Genomic DNA, 19,279 nt, shown 5'->3' with positions numbered 1-19,279 from the left:
TGTATGTTAAAAAAAAAAATAAGGGCAATATTACCTAGAAGGAATATAAATAAAAAGTTGTAAAATTTGAAATTCCTATCTCGGCAAATAACAATTTGTAAAAGTACTCCTAAACAAAAATGAGTAATACTACATTACACCACAAAACAGATTCAAACTACTCTCAGCTATGGAGTAAAAATGACTCCTCTAAGCATATATCTACACAACCAAAATCAGAAATATTAAAACAGGTAAGTATGCAGAGGCTAAAACTTTCAAATATATAAAAGAAACCTCTAGAGGTGCCTGGGTGGCCCAGTCAGTTAAGCATCTGACTCTTGATTTTGGCTAAGGTCATGATCTCAGGGTTGTGAGACTGAGCCCCACTTAAGATTCTCTCTCTCCCTTTGCCTCTCCCCTTACCCGCCTCCCCCCCCACCACCGCCAGGGCTCGCTCGCTCTCTCTCAAAAAAAAGAAGAAAGAAAAGAAACGGTTACTCTGAACTTTTTTGAGTCTGAACTCTTTAATGTTAAGGAATGACAGTACTTTGATTTTATGCTTTTTGATTTTTCTTTTGTTCTATACATTTACCTTCCTCTATTAAAATTATAAAAACAGTATATTATTATGAAAGACATCTTAGAATATCAGTTCTAAAATTTTGGTCTTAGGACACTTTTACATTCTTAAAAATCATTGCCCCAAAGAGCCTATATATGTTGGTTATACCTACTGACACTTACCGTATCATAAATTAAAAATGAAAACAAATATATATTTATATGTTAATTCATTTAAACATATCTGTTAAATGGTAATACAAATAACCCTTTTAAATGAAAAATAACTATTTTCCAAAATAAAAAAATAACTGACACTGTTTTACATTTTTACAAATTCCTTTAATGTAAGTCTTAATAGAACAGAGCTGGATTCTCATATGAGCTTCTGCTTTCAATCTGTTGCAATACATATTTTGACTGAAGCATATAAAGCTGGCCTCAAACAGACATGTAGATGGAAAAGGGAAGATATTTTAACAGCCTTCTCAGATAATTGTGGACATTCTTCTACGATATGACACCAAATCTTGATTAGTAGTTTTTTAAAGGTTAGCTATAATTTGGAATCTAAAACCAAATCAATGAACTTTTACTCTGTTACATTAAAATTATTTGGTCTGTCTTCCACTTTAAATGATTTTTGTAACATCATGCATTGATCACCTGGAAAATACTGGTTCAATGAGATATGCAGATCTTCCACATGTTGACACATTTCAATATATAATATCAAAAAATCACATGCTCATCAGAAAAACCACCAATCTCATCAGAAAAGTCTTTAAATATCAGAAAGCTGTCAAGCTCATGAAGGTGGATACAAGTTTTCCGAAATTCTCATTTTTATCTGAAAGCCTGAATTTTATCACTGGCAACAAACTCTACTCTGTCGGTTGTTTTCCTTGAAGTGGTAAGCTCACTTTGTTAATTTTCAATAAATGCCTGCCAAATACCCAAATATGAATAACTACAGTTTGTCAGTCATTCTTTCAAGTAAAAATGGTGTGTCATGAAAAACAAACAAGAGAAGAAACAGCTAGTTAAGCTCACAGCTCCAATAACCAGCTAAGTGTTTTTCCTTGAGATACTTCACCACCATGCATTAGGAGTTATTTCCTATTTCTTCAGAATTTTGAACAGATGTATAATTCAGGGTTGAGATGTAATGAAATAACTTTTACTGCTTCATGAAAGATTTCTTTTTTTTTTTTTTTAAAGATTTTATTTATTCATTTGAGAGAGAGAATGGGAGAGAGAGCACGAGAGGGGGGAGGGTCAGAGGGAGAAGCAGACTCCCCGCTGAGCAGGGAGCCCGATGCGGGACTCGATCCTGGGACCCCAGGATCATGACCTGAGCCGAAGGCAGTCGCCTAACCAACTGAGCAACCCAGGCGCCCGAAAGATTTCTTTTTTAACTGCGAGAGAATATAGTGACCGCTAACTGTTCAGTGCCACTGCTTTGCTTCATGCTAAGGCCCACCCTGGCAAATTCACCCACCTTTGCTTATGCACCATCAGTGCAAATGTCAATATAGTAAAAAGGACAACCTTTTACTATTATGAGAACAGTTTTGACCTCATTACCCCTCACTCCCCAAAAGGGTCTTAAGGGTCCTCAGTGGTCCATGGAGACTATACTCTGAAAATTGCTTATTTAGAACAGTGGTTCTCAAATGGGGCTATTCTGTTCCCCAAGGGATCATTTGGCAGTATCTGGAGACATTTTTGGTTGTCACAACCGCAGGGGAAGAAGGGGGTGCTGTGTTCCTGGTAGAGGCCAGAGATGTCACTAAACATCCTATAATGCACAGAACAGGTCTCCATAACAAAGAACTACCTGGCCCAAAATGTTAATAGTGTTGAGGATGAGAAATCTTGGTTTAGAACAAAAGACATTTTTTGTAAGAAAGAAAAAGTATCTAAAACCCTAGTACATAAAACCACTGCTAGCATTTTGGTATTTCTTTCCTGTGCTTTCTCTATGGTAGTTTTTTTAATGTTTTATTATCTTACATATGAAATTCTTCAGGATAAATTTCCCAAGAGATACTATGTTCTAGTATTTCTAGAGTTTGAAGCTATTTCATACGTTTAAAGATTTTAAAAAAACAGCCACAAAACAAAAACAAAAACAAAACCCAGCTGCATAAATTATGAGTCGGTGCATCAAAATTCACTTAGCAATTCTATTTTTCAACCCTTAGGTTGTTTCTCATTTTCTGCCAATATAAATGTTATGAAGAACATAAGACTTTCTGCATACATGGAATGGCTTCCTGATGACTAATTCCTAAAGTGGACTAACTGAACCAAATTTAGTTTGTGAATTTTTTCTTTTTTTTTTTTTAAGTAGGCTCCACGCCCAGTGTGGAGCCCAACGCAGGGCCTGAACTCACGACCCTGAGAATAAGACCTGAGCTGAGACCAAGAATCGGACGCTTAACCAACTGAGCCACCCAGGCGCCCCTGGTTTGTGAATTTTCAAGGCCTTACGTACGTACTGCCAAATTATGCCCCGAAGTGCTCTATCAACTGATATTATCACCAGCAAAAGTATAAGACTGCCAGTTTCACCTGTGAATGTGATCATTTTTAAGTCATTCTCCTTTCCCTTTCTTACCATGAGTTACTTCATCCATGTCTGGACTAGTGACAGAATCTTTACCCCCAAAATCAGAGCTGCACTCAGATCTCAGGTCTTCAATCTTATTGGGAATATCCTCAGAGGTTGCACTAATGCCTTAAAAAAAAAAAAAAAAAAAGCAAAAAATAAACAGCAAGAAGAACAAAATAACCACACAAAAAGTATATGAAGTTTGGAGAAATGTAAATATTCTCAAAATTTTTATGTCCCAAGTGCTATACGTGTGAGATGTTTGGTTATCACATCCTTTATTGTACTACTGCCTAAATATGCTTACCTTGATTTGTACAACATAATCGCAAGTATCATGTGGTATCTAAATACAGTAGCAGAGGCCACTAAGAATAGATGGAATTAGAGAGGGAATGCACAGACTGTTTGCCAATTACTTCAACAGGCTCTAGAAAGCCACATGTTAAGTTCTCATAGATTTAAGGTCCCACGGAAATAATTTTGTTTCCTGGAAATTCCTCAACTCTTAAATACAACACATCTCTGTTATCAACTTAATAAACGAAGAGGTGGGACCACACCCTGCAATCCTTATTCCTTAAAACAAGACCGACATACCCGACACAACACTGAGGCCTGGTGTGCTGGGGCGGGAACTGACCTCCCTGACATCCGTATCATCAGATGTGCTACCTAGTCCCGAACAGCTCTCCAGCTCTTGTAGACGCTCCTCCTGCTTTAGATCCGGGGCCTCTAAACAGAAGACAGGAGGTGCCACGTGAGTGATTCTGTTAGCACGCCGCAAGTTCAGCTTGTGACCCACATGAGGAAAGCTACCAGAGAGTGAATGACATCACTGTAAACAGATTTCTAAGTCTGGGCCAGTTAGCAAAGTTAGTTAGATCGAGTGTTAAAGAAGCTTAGGTTGTGATTTTCATTCCAATATAGGCCAGTTTGTTGTGCAAAGGTGAAAACTCTGCCTGTAGATCACTAATCTCATAAAATATGCTGTTGGTTAAGAAGTAAACTCAACAAGAGAATACAGAATAGCTTAACATTAAACCAAACATTTTCTAAAAAATAACTCCTACGGACACTCAATAGATAGTACGCTAATGCTACTGTCTCCTTATGTAAAGGTCAGCATGTCTGAGTGCATTAATATTATAAAACACATCAGAATCACTTAATTATTCTTGAGCCCAGTAGATCAGATAGAATGTAATTCAGATATACAGTTACTTAAATTTGCATTCTGGTAGTTGACATTGAATTGAAAACAAAGTTTTATCTTCATAATCAGAAAAAAAAAAAAGAAATGCAGTATTTGAGAAAAGAGAAAGTACAAAACACTTTATATATATTTGTAATAATCCTACACAAAATAATTCTCAGGACTCCAGAGTCTCAATTTCAGTACATTTCAAAATTAGATCTCTTTTAAAGGGTCAAGTTCTCCCTGGGATGAACCTGGGCACGCTTGCCATGCATCCAACCGCTCAGGGTTCAAGTTGTACTGCTATTCCTATTTTGTGATGAGTTAGTGGGAGATACCAACCTCAGTGTCACACACAGAACTCTGGTGAGTTGCCAACAAATACTTACAAATACCTGAACACAGAGCCAAAAAGCACCTGCCATCTTAGCCCATGCCATCCAACTGCATTTTTTCCTGATGGACAGAAAATGCCCTAACTGTCCATCTGAAATTCTTAGTAATATGGTTGTGTCACACTTGACAAAATGTACATAGCATAGGAATTAAGATACCTTACATTTAAAACTGTGCAAATCAAAAAGCAAACAATGACGGCATACTGACCTGAGTCACTTGGCAATACCTCTACACTCCAAGCTTCGCTTGTTGTCTCTGATATGGTAGAACCAGTGCAGGGGTCAAGAAGCACTGACCCTGAACCTGGCAGGCACAGTAAACTGCCTAACATGTTCTCTGCTGCTGCACCTGTATAACCAGTGGGGAGCAAAGGGTTAACGAAGATCCTGATGGAAAGAGCAGTGATAACGGAGAAGGTCCAAACACTGAACTAACTGTCATCTCTACTCTATCCACAAGAAGGAAGCCAAGGTAAGTGTAATTTCAATCAACAGCACCACTAAAAACACAAATTTCCGACTTTGGTCACAATGGCAAAAGCTCCTTTTTCTCAGTTTCCTCCTGTGCACCTTGGACTCTCCATAGAGAAAACATCCATCATTAGGTCAAGTCATTTCAACTAGCGTTCATCTTGGTTTTGTAGCACATTTTTACATGTGCCCCAAAATACCTAAAAGGTATAGTCCTCACAGGGATTAAAAACACTCAAATGGAGACACTAAACCACAGAAAGTTATACTGGCCAAATATGTTCTCTTCTGGCACATTAGCCACATATTCAGAGCAATAAAATATATTTGCAGGAAAATACACATCTCTGTAGCATGCATTCAACTGCAAATACAGCTCACTGCTCAAACAGAGCTCTCTGCCAAGAAGAATACTACTTTGGCCCCTGAAACAAAGTAATGCAAAACCAATTAAGAAATCTGTTTACACTACTTAAAAATACAAATAGAAAGGATTAAACATTATTATACACCCGTGTTACAAATACTCAAGTTCAGGATGCTCCATGACGTCTGTCTGATAACGCCTAACAAAAGAACAATTCTACTGCAGTGCATAAAAAACTTTTGGCAAAAGGTTACTGGTGAAAGTTACCTTTTAAAGATATATAAAATAATTACAAATAAAATAACGTCTGGAATTTGCCTAAACATAACAGGGGGAGACAGGGTAAAAGGGGTAGTGGGAGAAGAGATGAGACAAAACTGGCCACGTGTGCATGTGTAATAGTTGAAGCTGAATGACTGATACACAGAGTACGTTCTTCCCTCTTGTATTTGCCTGAAACACTCCATGATTTAAAGAGAAAATGAAGATGCTGCTTATAGGACTGTATGAAATCTTTCAGAACTCATAGAACAGTATCCTAAAGAGGGTGAATTTTAAAGTATGTAAATAGTATCTCAATAAAATTGATATTTAAAAAAAAAAAGAGGGGCGCCTGGGTGGCTCAGTCGTTAAGCATCTGCCTTCGGCTCAGGTCATGATCCTGGGGTCCCGGGATCGAGTCCCACATTGGGCTCCCTGCTCGGCGGGAGGCCTGCTTCTCCCTTTCCCACTCCCCCTGCTTGTGTTCCTGCTCTCGCTGTCTCTCTCTGTCAAATAAATAAAATGTTTAAATAAATAAATAAATAAATAAAAGAGGGCGCCTGGGTGGCTCAGTCGGTTAAGCGGCTGCCTTCAGCTCAGGTCATGATCCCAGGATCCTGGGATCGAGTTCCGCATCGGGCTCCCTGCTCTGCGGGGAGCCTGCTTCTCCCTCTCCCTCTGCCTGCTTCTCTGCCTACTTGTGTTCTCTATCTCTCTGTCAAATAAATAAATAAAATCTTAAAAAAAAAAAAAAAAGAAAAAACTAATCACTCTTTGGAAATGAACTAATCCTTCCAGAAGAAATTCCTTTTTTTTTTTTTCTCCTTAAATAAGCTCTACACCCAACATGGGGCTTCAACTCACAACCCTGAGATCAAGAGTTGCATACTCTACCGAGTGAGTCAGCCAGGCGCCCTATTAAATTCAATTTTTAGAGAACCTCAGTATTATATTATTCTGAAAGATTTTATGGCTATAATCTATAAGAATTTTCATTTTCAGGTAAGGTGTGTAGTCTCAAAAAGAATATCCTCAGAATATATACTATGCCCTGAAAACAAGAAGCTAATTCCGAAGACTGGTTTTTCTTTTTTGGCAGGGGAGGGGGAGTTAAATGCAGATAGGGAAAAACGCTACCTATATTTCGGTAAAGAAAAAAAGACACAAATGCCTTGTTACATACAGTTATCTCAGCTTCCTAGGTCTGTCTGTCTGAGGCTGAAGTCCCCGCCCATGAAGGGCAGGTAGATATGAATAACTAAACAGCAATCTTCCAGAGAAATTAAACAGCAGTTACCTGCAATTTCTTGTAAGCGATCTTCATCAATGTTAGGGTCAAAATCACTTCCCAAGACATCTGTACTCCAGGTCTCACTCACTGTTTCTGATAGCTACAACACAAGATAATCTTGATGATAAGTTAAGGAAGTTTGAAATACGTGACATGATGGGACTGACAGATGACAGAGATATATCAGAAACAAAATTATGCACTTTAAAAATGGCAGCACAGCTATTTTTTTACATCAACTTTAAAGATACATATTTTATCAGTAACACTGAGCATGCAATACCAACACTGAATTATCCCCCTACAGATGTACTGTTTCCCTCTCTGAACTAAGCTCAGCATATGTACCCCCATTTCTGACAGATTAACTGGGGCAACCTCTACAGTGTGACTCTGATAAAAAAATTGGGATATACGGCAGCAGACCTATCCACAGAGACCTGGCAGGCCAGAAAGGACTGGCAGGATATATCCAGAGCACTAAATGAGAAAAATATGCAGCCAAGAATACTATATCCAGCTAGGCTGTCACTGAAAATAGGAGAGATAAAAAGCTTCCAGGACAAACAAAAACTAAAGGAATTTGCAAACACCAAACCAGCCCTACAAGAAATATTGAAAGGGGTCCTCTAAGCAAAGAGAGAGCCTAAAAGTAATATAGACCAGAAAGGAATAGAGATAATATACAGTAACAGTCACCTTACAGGCAATACAATGGCACTAAATTCATATCTTTCAATAGCTACCCTGAATGTAAATGGGCTAAATAAATCAAAAGACACAGGGTATCAGATTGGATTAAAAAACAAGACCCATCAATATGCTGTCTGCAAGACATTCATTTTAGACCCAAAGACACCTCCAGATTTAAAGTCAGGGGGTGGAAAACCATTTACCATGCTAATGGACATCAAAAGAAAGCTGGGGTGGCAATCCTTATATCAGGCAAATTAGATTTTAAACCAAAGACTATATAATAAGAGACGAGGAAGGACACTATATCATACTTAATGGGTCTATCCAACAAAAAGATCTAACAATTTTAAATATCTATGCCCCTAACATGGGAGCAGCCAATTACAGAAGCCAATTACTAACAAAATCAAAGAAACACATTGACAATAATACAATAATAGTAGGGGACTTTAACACCACCCCTCACTGAAATGGACAGATCATCTAAGCAAAAGATCAACAAGGAGATAAAGGCTTTAAATGATACACTGGACCAGATGGACTTGACAGACATATTCAGAACATTCCATCCCAAAGCAACAGAATACACATTCTTCTCGAGACTGGAACATTCTCCAGAATAGATCCCATCCTGGGTCACAAATCAGGTCTCAACCGGTACCAAAAGACTGGGATCATTCCCTGCATATTTTCGGACCACAATGCTTTGAAACTTGACCTCAATTACAAGAGGAAAGCTGGAAAGAACTCAAATATATGGAGGCTAAAGAGTATCCTACTAAAGAACGAATGGGTCAACCAGGAAATTAAAGAATTAAAAAAGCTCATGGAAACAAATGAAAATGAAAACACAACTGTTCAAAATCTTTGGGATGCAGCAAAGGCGGGCCTAAGAGGAAAGTATCTAGCAATACAAGCCTTTCTCAAAAAACAAGAAAGGTCTCAAGTCACAACCTAACCCTACACCTAAAGGAGCTGGAGAAAGAACAGCAAATAAAACCTAAACCCAGCAGGAGAAGAGAAATAATAAAGATCAGAGCAGAAATCAATGAAATAGAAACCAAAAGAACAGTAGAACAGATTAACGAAACTAGGAGCTGGTTCTCTGGAAGAATTTTAATAAGATTGATAAAGCCCTGGCCAGACTTATCAAAAAGAAAAGAGAAAGGACCCAAATAAATAAAATCATGAATGAAAGAGGAGAGATCACAACCAATACCAAAAAAATACAAACAATTATAAGAACATATTATGAGCAACTATATGCCAGCAAATTAGACAATCTGGAAGAAATGGATGCATTCCTAGAGACGTATAAACTACCAAAACTGAACCAGAAAGAAATAGAAAACCTGAACAGACCCATAACCAGTAAGGAAATTGAAGGAGTCATCAAAAATCTCCCAACAAACAAGAGCCCAGGGCCAGATGGCTTCCCAGGGGAATTCTACCAAACATTTAAAGAAGAATTAAAACCTATTCTTCTGAAACTGTTCCAAAAAACAGAAATGGAAGGAAAACTTCCAAACTCGTTTTATGAAGCCAGCATTACCTTGATCCCAAAACCGAAGACCCCATCAAAAAGGAGAATTACAGACCAATATCCCTGAAGAACATGGATGCAAAAATTCTCACCAAAATATTAGCCAATAGGATCCAACAGTACATTAAAAAGATTATTCACCACAACCAAGTGGGATTTACTCCTGGGCTGCAAGGTTGGTTCAACACCCGCAAATCAATCAATGAGATAGAACACATTAATAAAAGAAAGAACAAAAACTATATGATACTCTCAATACATGCAGAAAAAGCATTTGACGAAGTACAGCATCCTTTCTTGATTAAAACTCTTCACAGTGTAGGGACAGAGGGTACATACCTCAATAACATAAAAGCCATCTATGTAAAACCCATGGCAAGTATCATTCTCAATGGGGAAAAACTGAGAGCTTTTCCCCTAAAGTCAGGAACACGGCAGGGATGTCCACTATCACCACTGCTATTCAACATAGTACTGGAACTCATAGCCTCAGCAATCAGACAACAAAAAGAAATAAAAGGCATCCGAATCGGCAAAGAAGAAGTCAAACTCTCACTCTTTGCAGATGATATGATACTTTATGTGGAAAACCCCGAAGACTCCACCCCAAAACTGCTAGAACTCACACAGGAATTTAGTAAAGTGGCAGGATATAAAATCAATGCACAGAAATCAGTGGCATTCCTATACACCAACAACAAGACAGAAGAAAGAGAAATTAAGGAGTCGATCCCATTTACAATTGCACCCAAAACTATAAGATACCTAGGAATAAATCTAACCAAAAGGCAAAGAATCTGTACTCAGAAAATTATAGAATACTCATGAAAGAAATGGAAAAACGTTCCATGCTCATGGGTTGGAAGAACAAGTATGTGAAAATGTCTATGCTATCTAGGGCAATCTACACATTTAAAAGAATCCCTATCAAAATACCATTAACTTTCTTCAAAGAAATGGAACAAATAATCCTAAAATTTGTATGGAACCAGAAAAGACCCCGAATAGCCAGAGGAATGTTGAAAAAGAAAAGCAAAGCTTGTGTGGCATCACAATGCCGGACTTCAAGCTCTATTACAAAGCTGTAATCGTCAAGACAGTATGGTACTGGTACAAAAATAGACGCATAGATCAAAGGAACAGAACAGAGAGCCCAGATATGGACCCTCAACTCTATGGTCAACTAATCTTCAACAAAGCAGGAAAGAATGTCCAATGGAAAAAAGACAGTCTCTTCAGCAAATGATGTTGGGAAAATTGGACAGCCACATGCAGAAGAATGAAACTGGACCATTTCCTTACCATTTCCTTACACACACTGGACCTTTCCACACACAAAAATAGACTCAAAATGGATGAAAGACCTAAATGTGAGACAGGAATCCATCAAAATCCTTGAGGACAACACAGGCAGCAACCTCTTTAACCCCAGCCACAGCAACTTCTTCCTAGAAACATCGCCAAAGGCAAGGGAAGCAAGGGCAAAAATGAACTATTGGGACTTCATCAAGATAAAAAGCTTTTGCACAGCAAAGGAAACAGTCAACAAAACCAAAAGACAATGACAGAATGGGAGAAGATATTTGCAAATGACATATCAGATAAAGGGCTGGTATCCAGAATCTATAAAAAACTTATCAAACTCAATACCCAAAGAACAAATAATCCAATCAAGAAATGAGCAGAAGACACAAACAGACATTTCTGCAAAGAAGACATCCAAATGGCCAACAGACACATGAAAAAGTGCTCAACATCACTCGGCACCAGGGAAATATAAATCAAAACCTCAATGCGGTACCACCTCACACCAGTCAGAATGGCTAAAATTAACAAGTCAGGAAATGACAGACGTTGGCGAGGATGTGGAGAAAGGGGAACCCTCCTTCACAGTGCAAACTGGTGCAGCCACTCTGGAAAACAGTACGGAGGTTCCTCAAAAAGTTGAAAACAGAGCTACCCTATGACCCAGCAATTGCACTACTGGGTATTTATCCCCAAGATACAAAAGTAGTGATCCGAAGGGGCACCTGCACCCCAAAGTTTATAGCAGCAATGTCCACAATAGCCAAACTATGGAAAGAGCCCAGATGTCCATCGACAGATGAATGGATAAAGATGTGGTATATATGTACAATGGAATATTATGCAGCCATCCAAAAAATGAAATCTTGCCATTTGCAATGACATGGTTGGAACTAGAGGGTACTATGCTAAGCGAAATAAGTCAATCAGAGAAAGACAAGTATCATATGATCTCACTGATATGACGAATTTGAGAAACAAGACAGAGGATCATAGGGGAAGGGAGGGAAAAATGAAACAAGATGAAATCAGAGAGGGAGACAAACCATAAGACGGGGGTGGGAGGGATAGGGTGGCTGGGTGACAGACACTGGAGAGGGTATGTGCTATGGTGAGCACTGTGAATTGTGTAATTCATGAATCACAGACCTGTACCCCTGAAACAATATATTATGTGCTAATAAAAAAAAATGGGATATATTTCCCTCTCTGTGTATTTGCACAGGCCTTGTTACTTGCTTTGGCTAAAAGAGTAAAAAAGTGTGCCAGTTTCAAGGCTAGGCCTCAAAAGACCCTTATAAACTTCTGCCCCCTTTTTCATCCTTGCTTCTGCCATGAGCACAAGCTTAGGCTAGCCTGCTGGTGGATGAGGGACCACATGGAACAAAGCAAAGGTCATCCTAGAGCAGCCAGCTCTCCTCACTGACCAACTATCCCCCAGCTAAGATTAGCAGAGCTCCCTACTCAACCACCAGTGACTGCAGATACATGAGTCAGCCCAGTCCAAATCAGAACCACCCAGCGGGCCCACAGACATGAGCGCACAAATAAATGTTTGCTGTTTTAAGTCACTAAGTTTTGAGATGATTTGTTATGTAGCAATTACTCTGGAAATAGTTAACTGATAAGCCCATACTAAAATATTTTCTTCATTTGACTTGAATACATCCCCCTGAAATACAGAGTTTCCTCTCTTCCCTTGACTAATGAGAAGCAGTCTATAATTTGTCTCAATTTACTTCTTAACCTAGTGTTCACAAAATGTAGACCACCAACCACCTACATCAGAACAGCCACACTTACATCAGAATCACCTAGAGGGCTTGTTAAGTGATATTCTTTCAACTTCTGTCTTAAGGTATTATTTTAGGTTTCTCTCTTATGTGCAGAAAATTTAATCCTAACTGATATGACAAACTAATCCAGTAAAATATAATATTACTTTTATTTAAGCCACACATATCCCAACTGGCAATGCTCTTTTCCTTTATGAAAATGAACTGAGGTCTCAGACCCAGCTGATCTGCAATCTGCCCTCAACACTCCCTCGAAGGCCACCAGTGATCTTTAAGTGAACCAATCCAAAGAACTTTTTCAAATTAATCTTCTTAAAGCACAATATGTATCCATCTACTTTTCAACCCTTACCCCACATTATTCCCCTATTTGATAGTTCCTGAGTAAGTACTATGGTTTCCCACTTCCCTGACTTGCTTATACCATTCTATTCCTTCACCTAGAATGCCCCATCTTGAGTTTCTGCCAACGCAACGTGAGCCGGGCTTTAAGGCTATAGCATTTTCTTCCACTAAGCTTTCCCCTACACTTCCAACCACATGTATCTCTCACTCAGAACCGCCAAGGCACTTTTATAACACTTTTAGACATTTGTAGACCATCCTCTCCCTATTCTAAGTTCCTTTAACCCCAAGTATTTATCTTTGTATCCCTTAAAATGTCAATATTACAGAATTGAAATGCTAACTATTATAGAATTCAAGCAATTCATTTTAATTATTCTATGTAGCTTAAGCCTAAAAAATTCAGTTACCAACCATTTTTAAGAACTGAAAGAACTATGAATAAATGCAAGTTTAATGGTCATTATATAATCAACTTAAACTTATTCTTTTACTGAACACAGCCAATCTACATGGAAACACACAGTTTATCTTGCAGCCAGGTAAATTCTTTGCTACTTGAGCAACTGTGTTCAGCTTCACTTTACCTTGCTCATGCTCTAATAGCTGTAGAGCTTCAACTCCATTACTCCCAGAAGGTCCTGCTCCAAGTTCTGATACAGACTCTCCTTCCAAGTCTAAAGAGGATACTGAATTGGAGCGATTTGACGGACCTAGAGAAATGTTTATACTGTGAGTGAGCTTTTTAAAAGTCATGAGCCACCATGCAACTTTTCATGCCTTCAAAACAGACTGAAGACTGATTAAGGTACATTTATTTATTTCTATGTGTGTATTTATTTTAAAGAGAGAGAGTATACAAGCAGGGGGCATGGGGAGAGGCAGAAGGAGAGAGAGAATCTCAAGCAGAGTCCCTGCTGAGCATGCCGGATGCAGGACTTGATACCACAACCCCGAGATCATGACCTCAGCCGAAATCAAGAGCCAGATGCTTAACCAACTGAGCCACCCAGGTGCCCCGAAGTGCTTTTATTTATGTACTTATTTTTATTAACGTGCTTTTCAAAATTTTTTATTTATTTTGGGGGGGCAGAGGGAGAGGGAGAGAGAATCTTAAGAAGGCTCCATGCCCAGTATGGAGCCCAACATGGGGTGCAATCTAACTACCCTGAGATCATGACCTGAGCCGAACTCAAGAGTGGGATGCTTAACTAACTGAGCCACCCAGGTGTCCCGAGGTGCTTTTAATACTGCATCCATACCTTAAAAATACACACGCCCTTTAAGCCAGCAATTGTGCTTCTAGGAATTTATCCTAGGAAACAATTCAAAAATTCATCCAAAGTTGCTTGTCAAAGGGCTTTTTATAATGCTTGAAAAGCAGAAACAATCTATATGTTTAATCATACAAGAATGTTTAAATTATCCCCACTTGAAGTTAAAGAAAAAAAACCATTAAGAACCTAAGATATTTAAGAATGTTAAATTACAAAGGGAAATGTCACTGCTATACTGGTAAACAAAAAAGGGTTACAAAACAACATAAACCTACTTTTGCTATAAATAAAAATCAAAATGCTGTTATTAATAGAATGGTAGGGGGTCCTGGGTGGCTCAGTCGGTTAAGCATCCAACTCTTAATCTCAGCTCAGGTCTTGATCTCAGGGTCATATTTCAAGGCCCATGTTGGACTCCACACCCAGGAAAAAAATAGAATGGTAAAATTACAGATGATTCCATTTCTTTTCTGCATTTTCTAGAATGAATGTACATTACTTCTGTTCTAAAACGTTAGAAAAAAAGGAAAAGCTATTATGTTTTGTTTAAAATGATAGTAAACTTGGGACGCCTGGGTGGCTCAGTCGGTTAAGCGTCTGCCTTCAGCTCAGGTCATGATCCCAGGGTTCTGGGATCAAGTCCTGCATCGGGCTCCTTGCTCAGCAGGAAGCCTGCTTCTCCCTCTACCGCTCCCCCTGCTTGTGCATGCTCTGTCTCTTCCTCTGACAAATAAATAAAATCTTTAAAAAATTAAAATCTTTAGGGGCGCCTGGGTGGCTCAGTCGTTAAGCGTCTGCCTTCGGCTCAGGTCATGATCCCAGAGTCCTGGGATCGAGCCCCACATCGGGCTCCCTGCTCAGCGGGAAGCCTGCTTCTCCCTCTCCCACTCCCCCTGCTTGTGTTCCCTCTCTCACTGTGTCTCTCTCTGTCAAATAAATAAATAAAATCTTTAAAAAAGAAATAAATAAAAACAAATAAAAATTAAAAATTAAAATCTTTAAAAAAAATAAAAAGATAGTAAACTGAACTTTCTTCATTAAAAAAGTCTGTCCTCATACATGAAATGACAAATTCTCACTTCACAATCTACGCTTTTAATTTTCTAATTTTATTCCATTTCCATTGTATCTTCCTGCTTCATAAAGGTGTATGTGTGTGAATAAAGAAATACAGAACATTAAAAGTATACACAACATCCTAAAATACTAGTGAGTCCATTTTTCCCATCTAGACATGCACTATATCCCTCTAAAGGAGCTCCATAAGCTTTGGTATACATTAATTAATACTAGAGAAACTTGGCATTATTCAAGTCTCAATGAAGACTTGTATCTTCTCCATTTTATATGATCAAAGGTCTCTTGCAATCTTTTTCTTTTTTAATTTTTTTCTTGCAATCTTCATTTATTCCAGAAACAATCTTTATAGCCAACTGTTCAAGGTCATTAGAGGAAAACTTCATTACTCTCCTCAGATTGAGGAACAGATGGTATAATTATAATTTATAAGGCTCCTTTAAAGATCACAAAACAAAGTATTACTTGAATCACACAACTCTTTGAATGAAGTAACCCTTCACCTTCAGATATTCCTTCCAGATTATCACTGCAGAGGGAAAAGCGCAAGGTTTTATCAGGTTTACCGTGGAGTTTGTTTTCATCGACAGGGACATCCCCTTGTCCTCCATCTGAAAGTTGCATGTTTAGGACCTGAAAAATAAAATGCCAGAAAAAAAAATAAATAAAAATAAAAAAATAAAAAATAAAATGTCATTGGTTTATCAGAACTGAAAGATTACTAATAGGAAAACAGACCACAGCAAATGCATATTTACGTTCTTCTTAATCTTAAAATTCTCATTTTTAACTAAAAACCCATTCACAAGATTCTGATCAAGCTTTTAAGTACCCTTAGAATAAAAGTAGATCAGTTAAAACAAAAGTGAACCTATGCCCTTCCATCACCCGGTATCAGAGATTGAACAGGCAATCGGGTATAGTGAGTAATGGGTAGGATCATAAGAATCAAAAGGCTCTGGAATCAGCAAGCTGGTGGTCCTTCTGGCTCTGCCATGTGCCAACTATGTAATCTTGGGTAAGTGATTTAAGCTTTATCTTTAAAGAGTCATGGTAACAGTATTCATGCCATGGAGTTGTTGAGGATTAAATTAAAAATGCACAGAAAACATTCTGCATGGCAAAATGACATTAAATTTGCAGTACATTTTTTTGAAAGTTAATAAGCTAATTTAACAGGAAGAAAACATAGGAACAAATTATCTTGTAGGCACCAGAATTCAATCAATCCAGTTTGAACCTTGTCTCGATCACCATATAGACAGCCACAAAAGTCCATACCAGAAGCTGAAGTGTGACTTCACAGCCATCTCTAGCTTAGAGCTGATGGCCTTTTTACAAGGTTTCTATTTGTTAGATGACTTCCAAATAACAGCATTACTTTTCACTACATACAAGCCTCATAACTCTGCTGGAAACATGTATCTCCAACCTAATGAAGAACTGAGTGCTTTGCTGAAAGTCTAACAGCATGTTTAAGCACACCTGGAACTCGAAATCACAGCCACTGAGATCCTAGGCTGTTGGCAGAATATGAAGGAAGAATAGTCTCCTTACTTAAAAAGAAGAAAAATTAAAAAACCCAATGCCTTCTAGGTGCTGTTTTGGCCCTGCATTTAAATGAGTAAATTAGAGGGTTTTTTAATGGCTCTACACCTTTATTCATGTGATGCTTTTAAAAAGCCATTCAAAAATAGAGTTATTTTGGGGTGCCTGGGTATTCAGTTGGTTAAGCGTCTGACTCTTTTTGGCTCAGGTCATGATCTCAGGGTTGTGAGATGGAGCCCCACGTCCAGCTCTGCACTGGGTGTGGAGCCTGCTTAAGATTCTCTCTCTCCTGGGGTGTCTGGGTGGCTCAGTGGGTTAAGCGTCTACCTTCGGCTCAGGTCATGATCTCAGGGTCCTGGGATCGAGCAGCATGTTGGGCTCCCTGCTCAGCGGGGAGTCTGCTTTTCCCTCCCTCTCTGCCCCTTCTCCCCTCCCCCTGCTGGTGCTCTCTCTCAAATAAATAAAATCTTAAAAAAAAAAAAAATCTCTTCCTCTCCCTCTGCTCCTCCCCCCTCCCTCCCTCTCAAATAAATAAATAAATAAAAATAGAATTATTTTCCTATTTGCTTGAAATTAAATGCAGACATAAAATTTTTACATTTTGGATAACTTGGTACTTTAAACTCATAGTGAGCAACGCACAAAGAATCTTCAGGAAAAATCTATCTAAAGGCCTAGAGAATGATAAGATTAACAGCAAACAAAAGGCTCATACCATAATGAAGATATTTCCCTGCACAGGGATTCAAGGCTGCCAGAGCTGGGAACTGGAGGAAGGTTAACACGGGAAGGTAAAATGCCACAGAGCTCCCTGACTGAAATTCAGCAGTTGTTTTTCCTCATTCAACATTCCCCTAGATGTTATAAGTTTATTACATTCCAGAGTTCCTAAAAAGTTAATTCAGACAGTTTTTGCCAGCTCATTTGTGGGGGTGTGTGTGTGTGTGTGTGTGTGTGTGTGTGTGTGTGTGTGTGTGTGTGTGCGTGTGTGTGCCAGCTCATTTGTGGGGGGGTGTGTGTGTGGGGGGGGGGGGGGGGGGGGGGGGGTGTGCGCGCGCGTGTACAGAGTTCTGGAGTTTGACAGAACTCTTTCCTAACGGTCACGCCACAGTTCCAAATACGGCTGTATCAACCACTACCATCATTTCATCGACCACTAGAACTGGTCCCTTCGTCCCAGGTCATGAATAGGTTTTTTTTTTTTTTAAGATTTTATTTATTTATTTGACAGAGAGATAGAGCCAGAGAGCACAAGCAGAGGGACTGACAGAGGGAGAGGAGAAGCAGGCTCTGCACTGAGCAGGGAGCCCGATGCGGGACTTGATCCGAGGACCCTGGGATCATGACCTGAGCTGAAGGCAGATGCTTAACTATCTGAGCCACCCAGGCACCCCATGAATAGGTTTTCTTGACTAATAAGCAGTCCGTGTTGAATATAAAATGTTGCTTTTCTATTTCTTCATTCTTTTTGCCTCTGTCCCAAGCTCTTCTGTTTACAAATATCTTAAAAGCGATGCCCACATCCCAAGACCATTTCTTCAAAATATTTTACTTTCTTCGTTTTCAGTTCTGTCTTCCATTTCTTCCTAACCAACCAAAGAACAGACAGTATTTCTAAAGAATCTGGCTCTCTAAACCAAGAATACCACTACATCATTAGAAAGAAACAAAAAACATTTCCTACAGGTCACTGGAAAAGTCTTTTCAATTTCCATACTACAATTTCCTGGCTTCCTGTCTCTTCTATACAATGAGGAAAATTCCTCTTGGTGTAGACCTAATCACCAGCTACCATGCTATCAATTCAATGTATTAATGTGAAAGGCCCCCTAGAACTATTCAGAGGGAGTTTGGCATTTAATGCACTCATTAAATGCATATTGACTTATAGAAGCAAGAGACCATGAATGAGAAAAAAAAGAAGCTAATTCCTTAATATTGATGGCTATAAGTTAAATTAACAATACATTCATACCTCATTTTCCGACATCATCCCTGGAGTGAGTTGGGGACCTGTCCCTAAGGAAATGACCAAAACCTCTTCTGGCTGTACTTCCTGGATGGTTTCTTGAGATGACCCTTCATGGTCCATATGTAAGTCCATTAGCACATTGGTGCGGCTTCTACTTCGAGTTGCTAATAAAAAAATATTCAAATATGATAATTTAGAGAACAAGACAAGATGAAGAAAATGGTACAGTAAATACAAAAATGTATCTTCTATTAATGTAGGACACTTGCACATGCACAAAAAAAGAGGGGTGAGAATATGAATTTAAAAAAAAACCCTACATCTTCCCAGTTACTCTGATGACTGACACAGATTCTCCTTCAAAACTGATAGAAACAATAGTCTATGTGTATCTGACATCGAGTGACACACGGATGAGCACGCCTGCAGAACAGCAAACACATCTCTCAGCTTAAGGGTTGGAGTAACAAGAAGAGCACTACCTTATTTCTTATCAAGATACCTTCAACTATTTCTCCTATAAAAGGATTTAACTGCCATTGAACTTACAAGCATCAAAAAACCTCATACAGAA

At 38.8% G+C, this 19,279-nt stretch overlaps 1 protein-coding gene across 1 annotated transcript in view; it reads right to left on the bottom strand.

Annotated features, from left to right (window-relative positions):
- Positions 1 to 19,279, bottom strand: part of GAPVD1 (GTPase activating protein and VPS9 domains 1) — a 76,370-nt gene that overhangs the window by 18,053 nt on the left and 39,038 nt on the right. The window contains exons 7-13 of the mRNA XM_044920431.1: positions 18,709 to 18,869; positions 15,752 to 15,818; positions 13,390 to 13,544; positions 7,153 to 7,246; positions 4,965 to 5,105; positions 3,761 to 3,895; positions 3,167 to 3,286 (exon numbers count right to left, since the gene is read on the bottom strand). Of these exons, the coding sequence (XP_044776366.1) occupies positions 3,167 to 3,286; positions 3,761 to 3,895; positions 4,965 to 5,105; positions 7,153 to 7,246; positions 13,390 to 13,544; positions 15,752 to 15,818; positions 18,709 to 18,869 (873 nt within the window). The remainder of the gene's footprint in view (positions 1 to 3,166; positions 3,287 to 3,760; positions 3,896 to 4,964; positions 5,106 to 7,152; positions 7,247 to 13,389; positions 13,545 to 15,751; positions 15,819 to 18,708; positions 18,870 to 19,279) is intronic.

This window comes from Neomonachus schauinslandi, chromosome 13, assembly GCF_002201575.2.
Source record: "Neomonachus schauinslandi chromosome 13, ASM220157v2, whole genome shotgun sequence".
NCBI classification, from domain to species: Eukaryota; Metazoa; Chordata; class Mammalia; order Carnivora; family Phocidae; genus Neomonachus; species Neomonachus schauinslandi.
The sequence above is the reverse complement of the archived record's forward strand: the minus strand, read 5'-3'. Positions and strand labels throughout refer to the sequence as shown.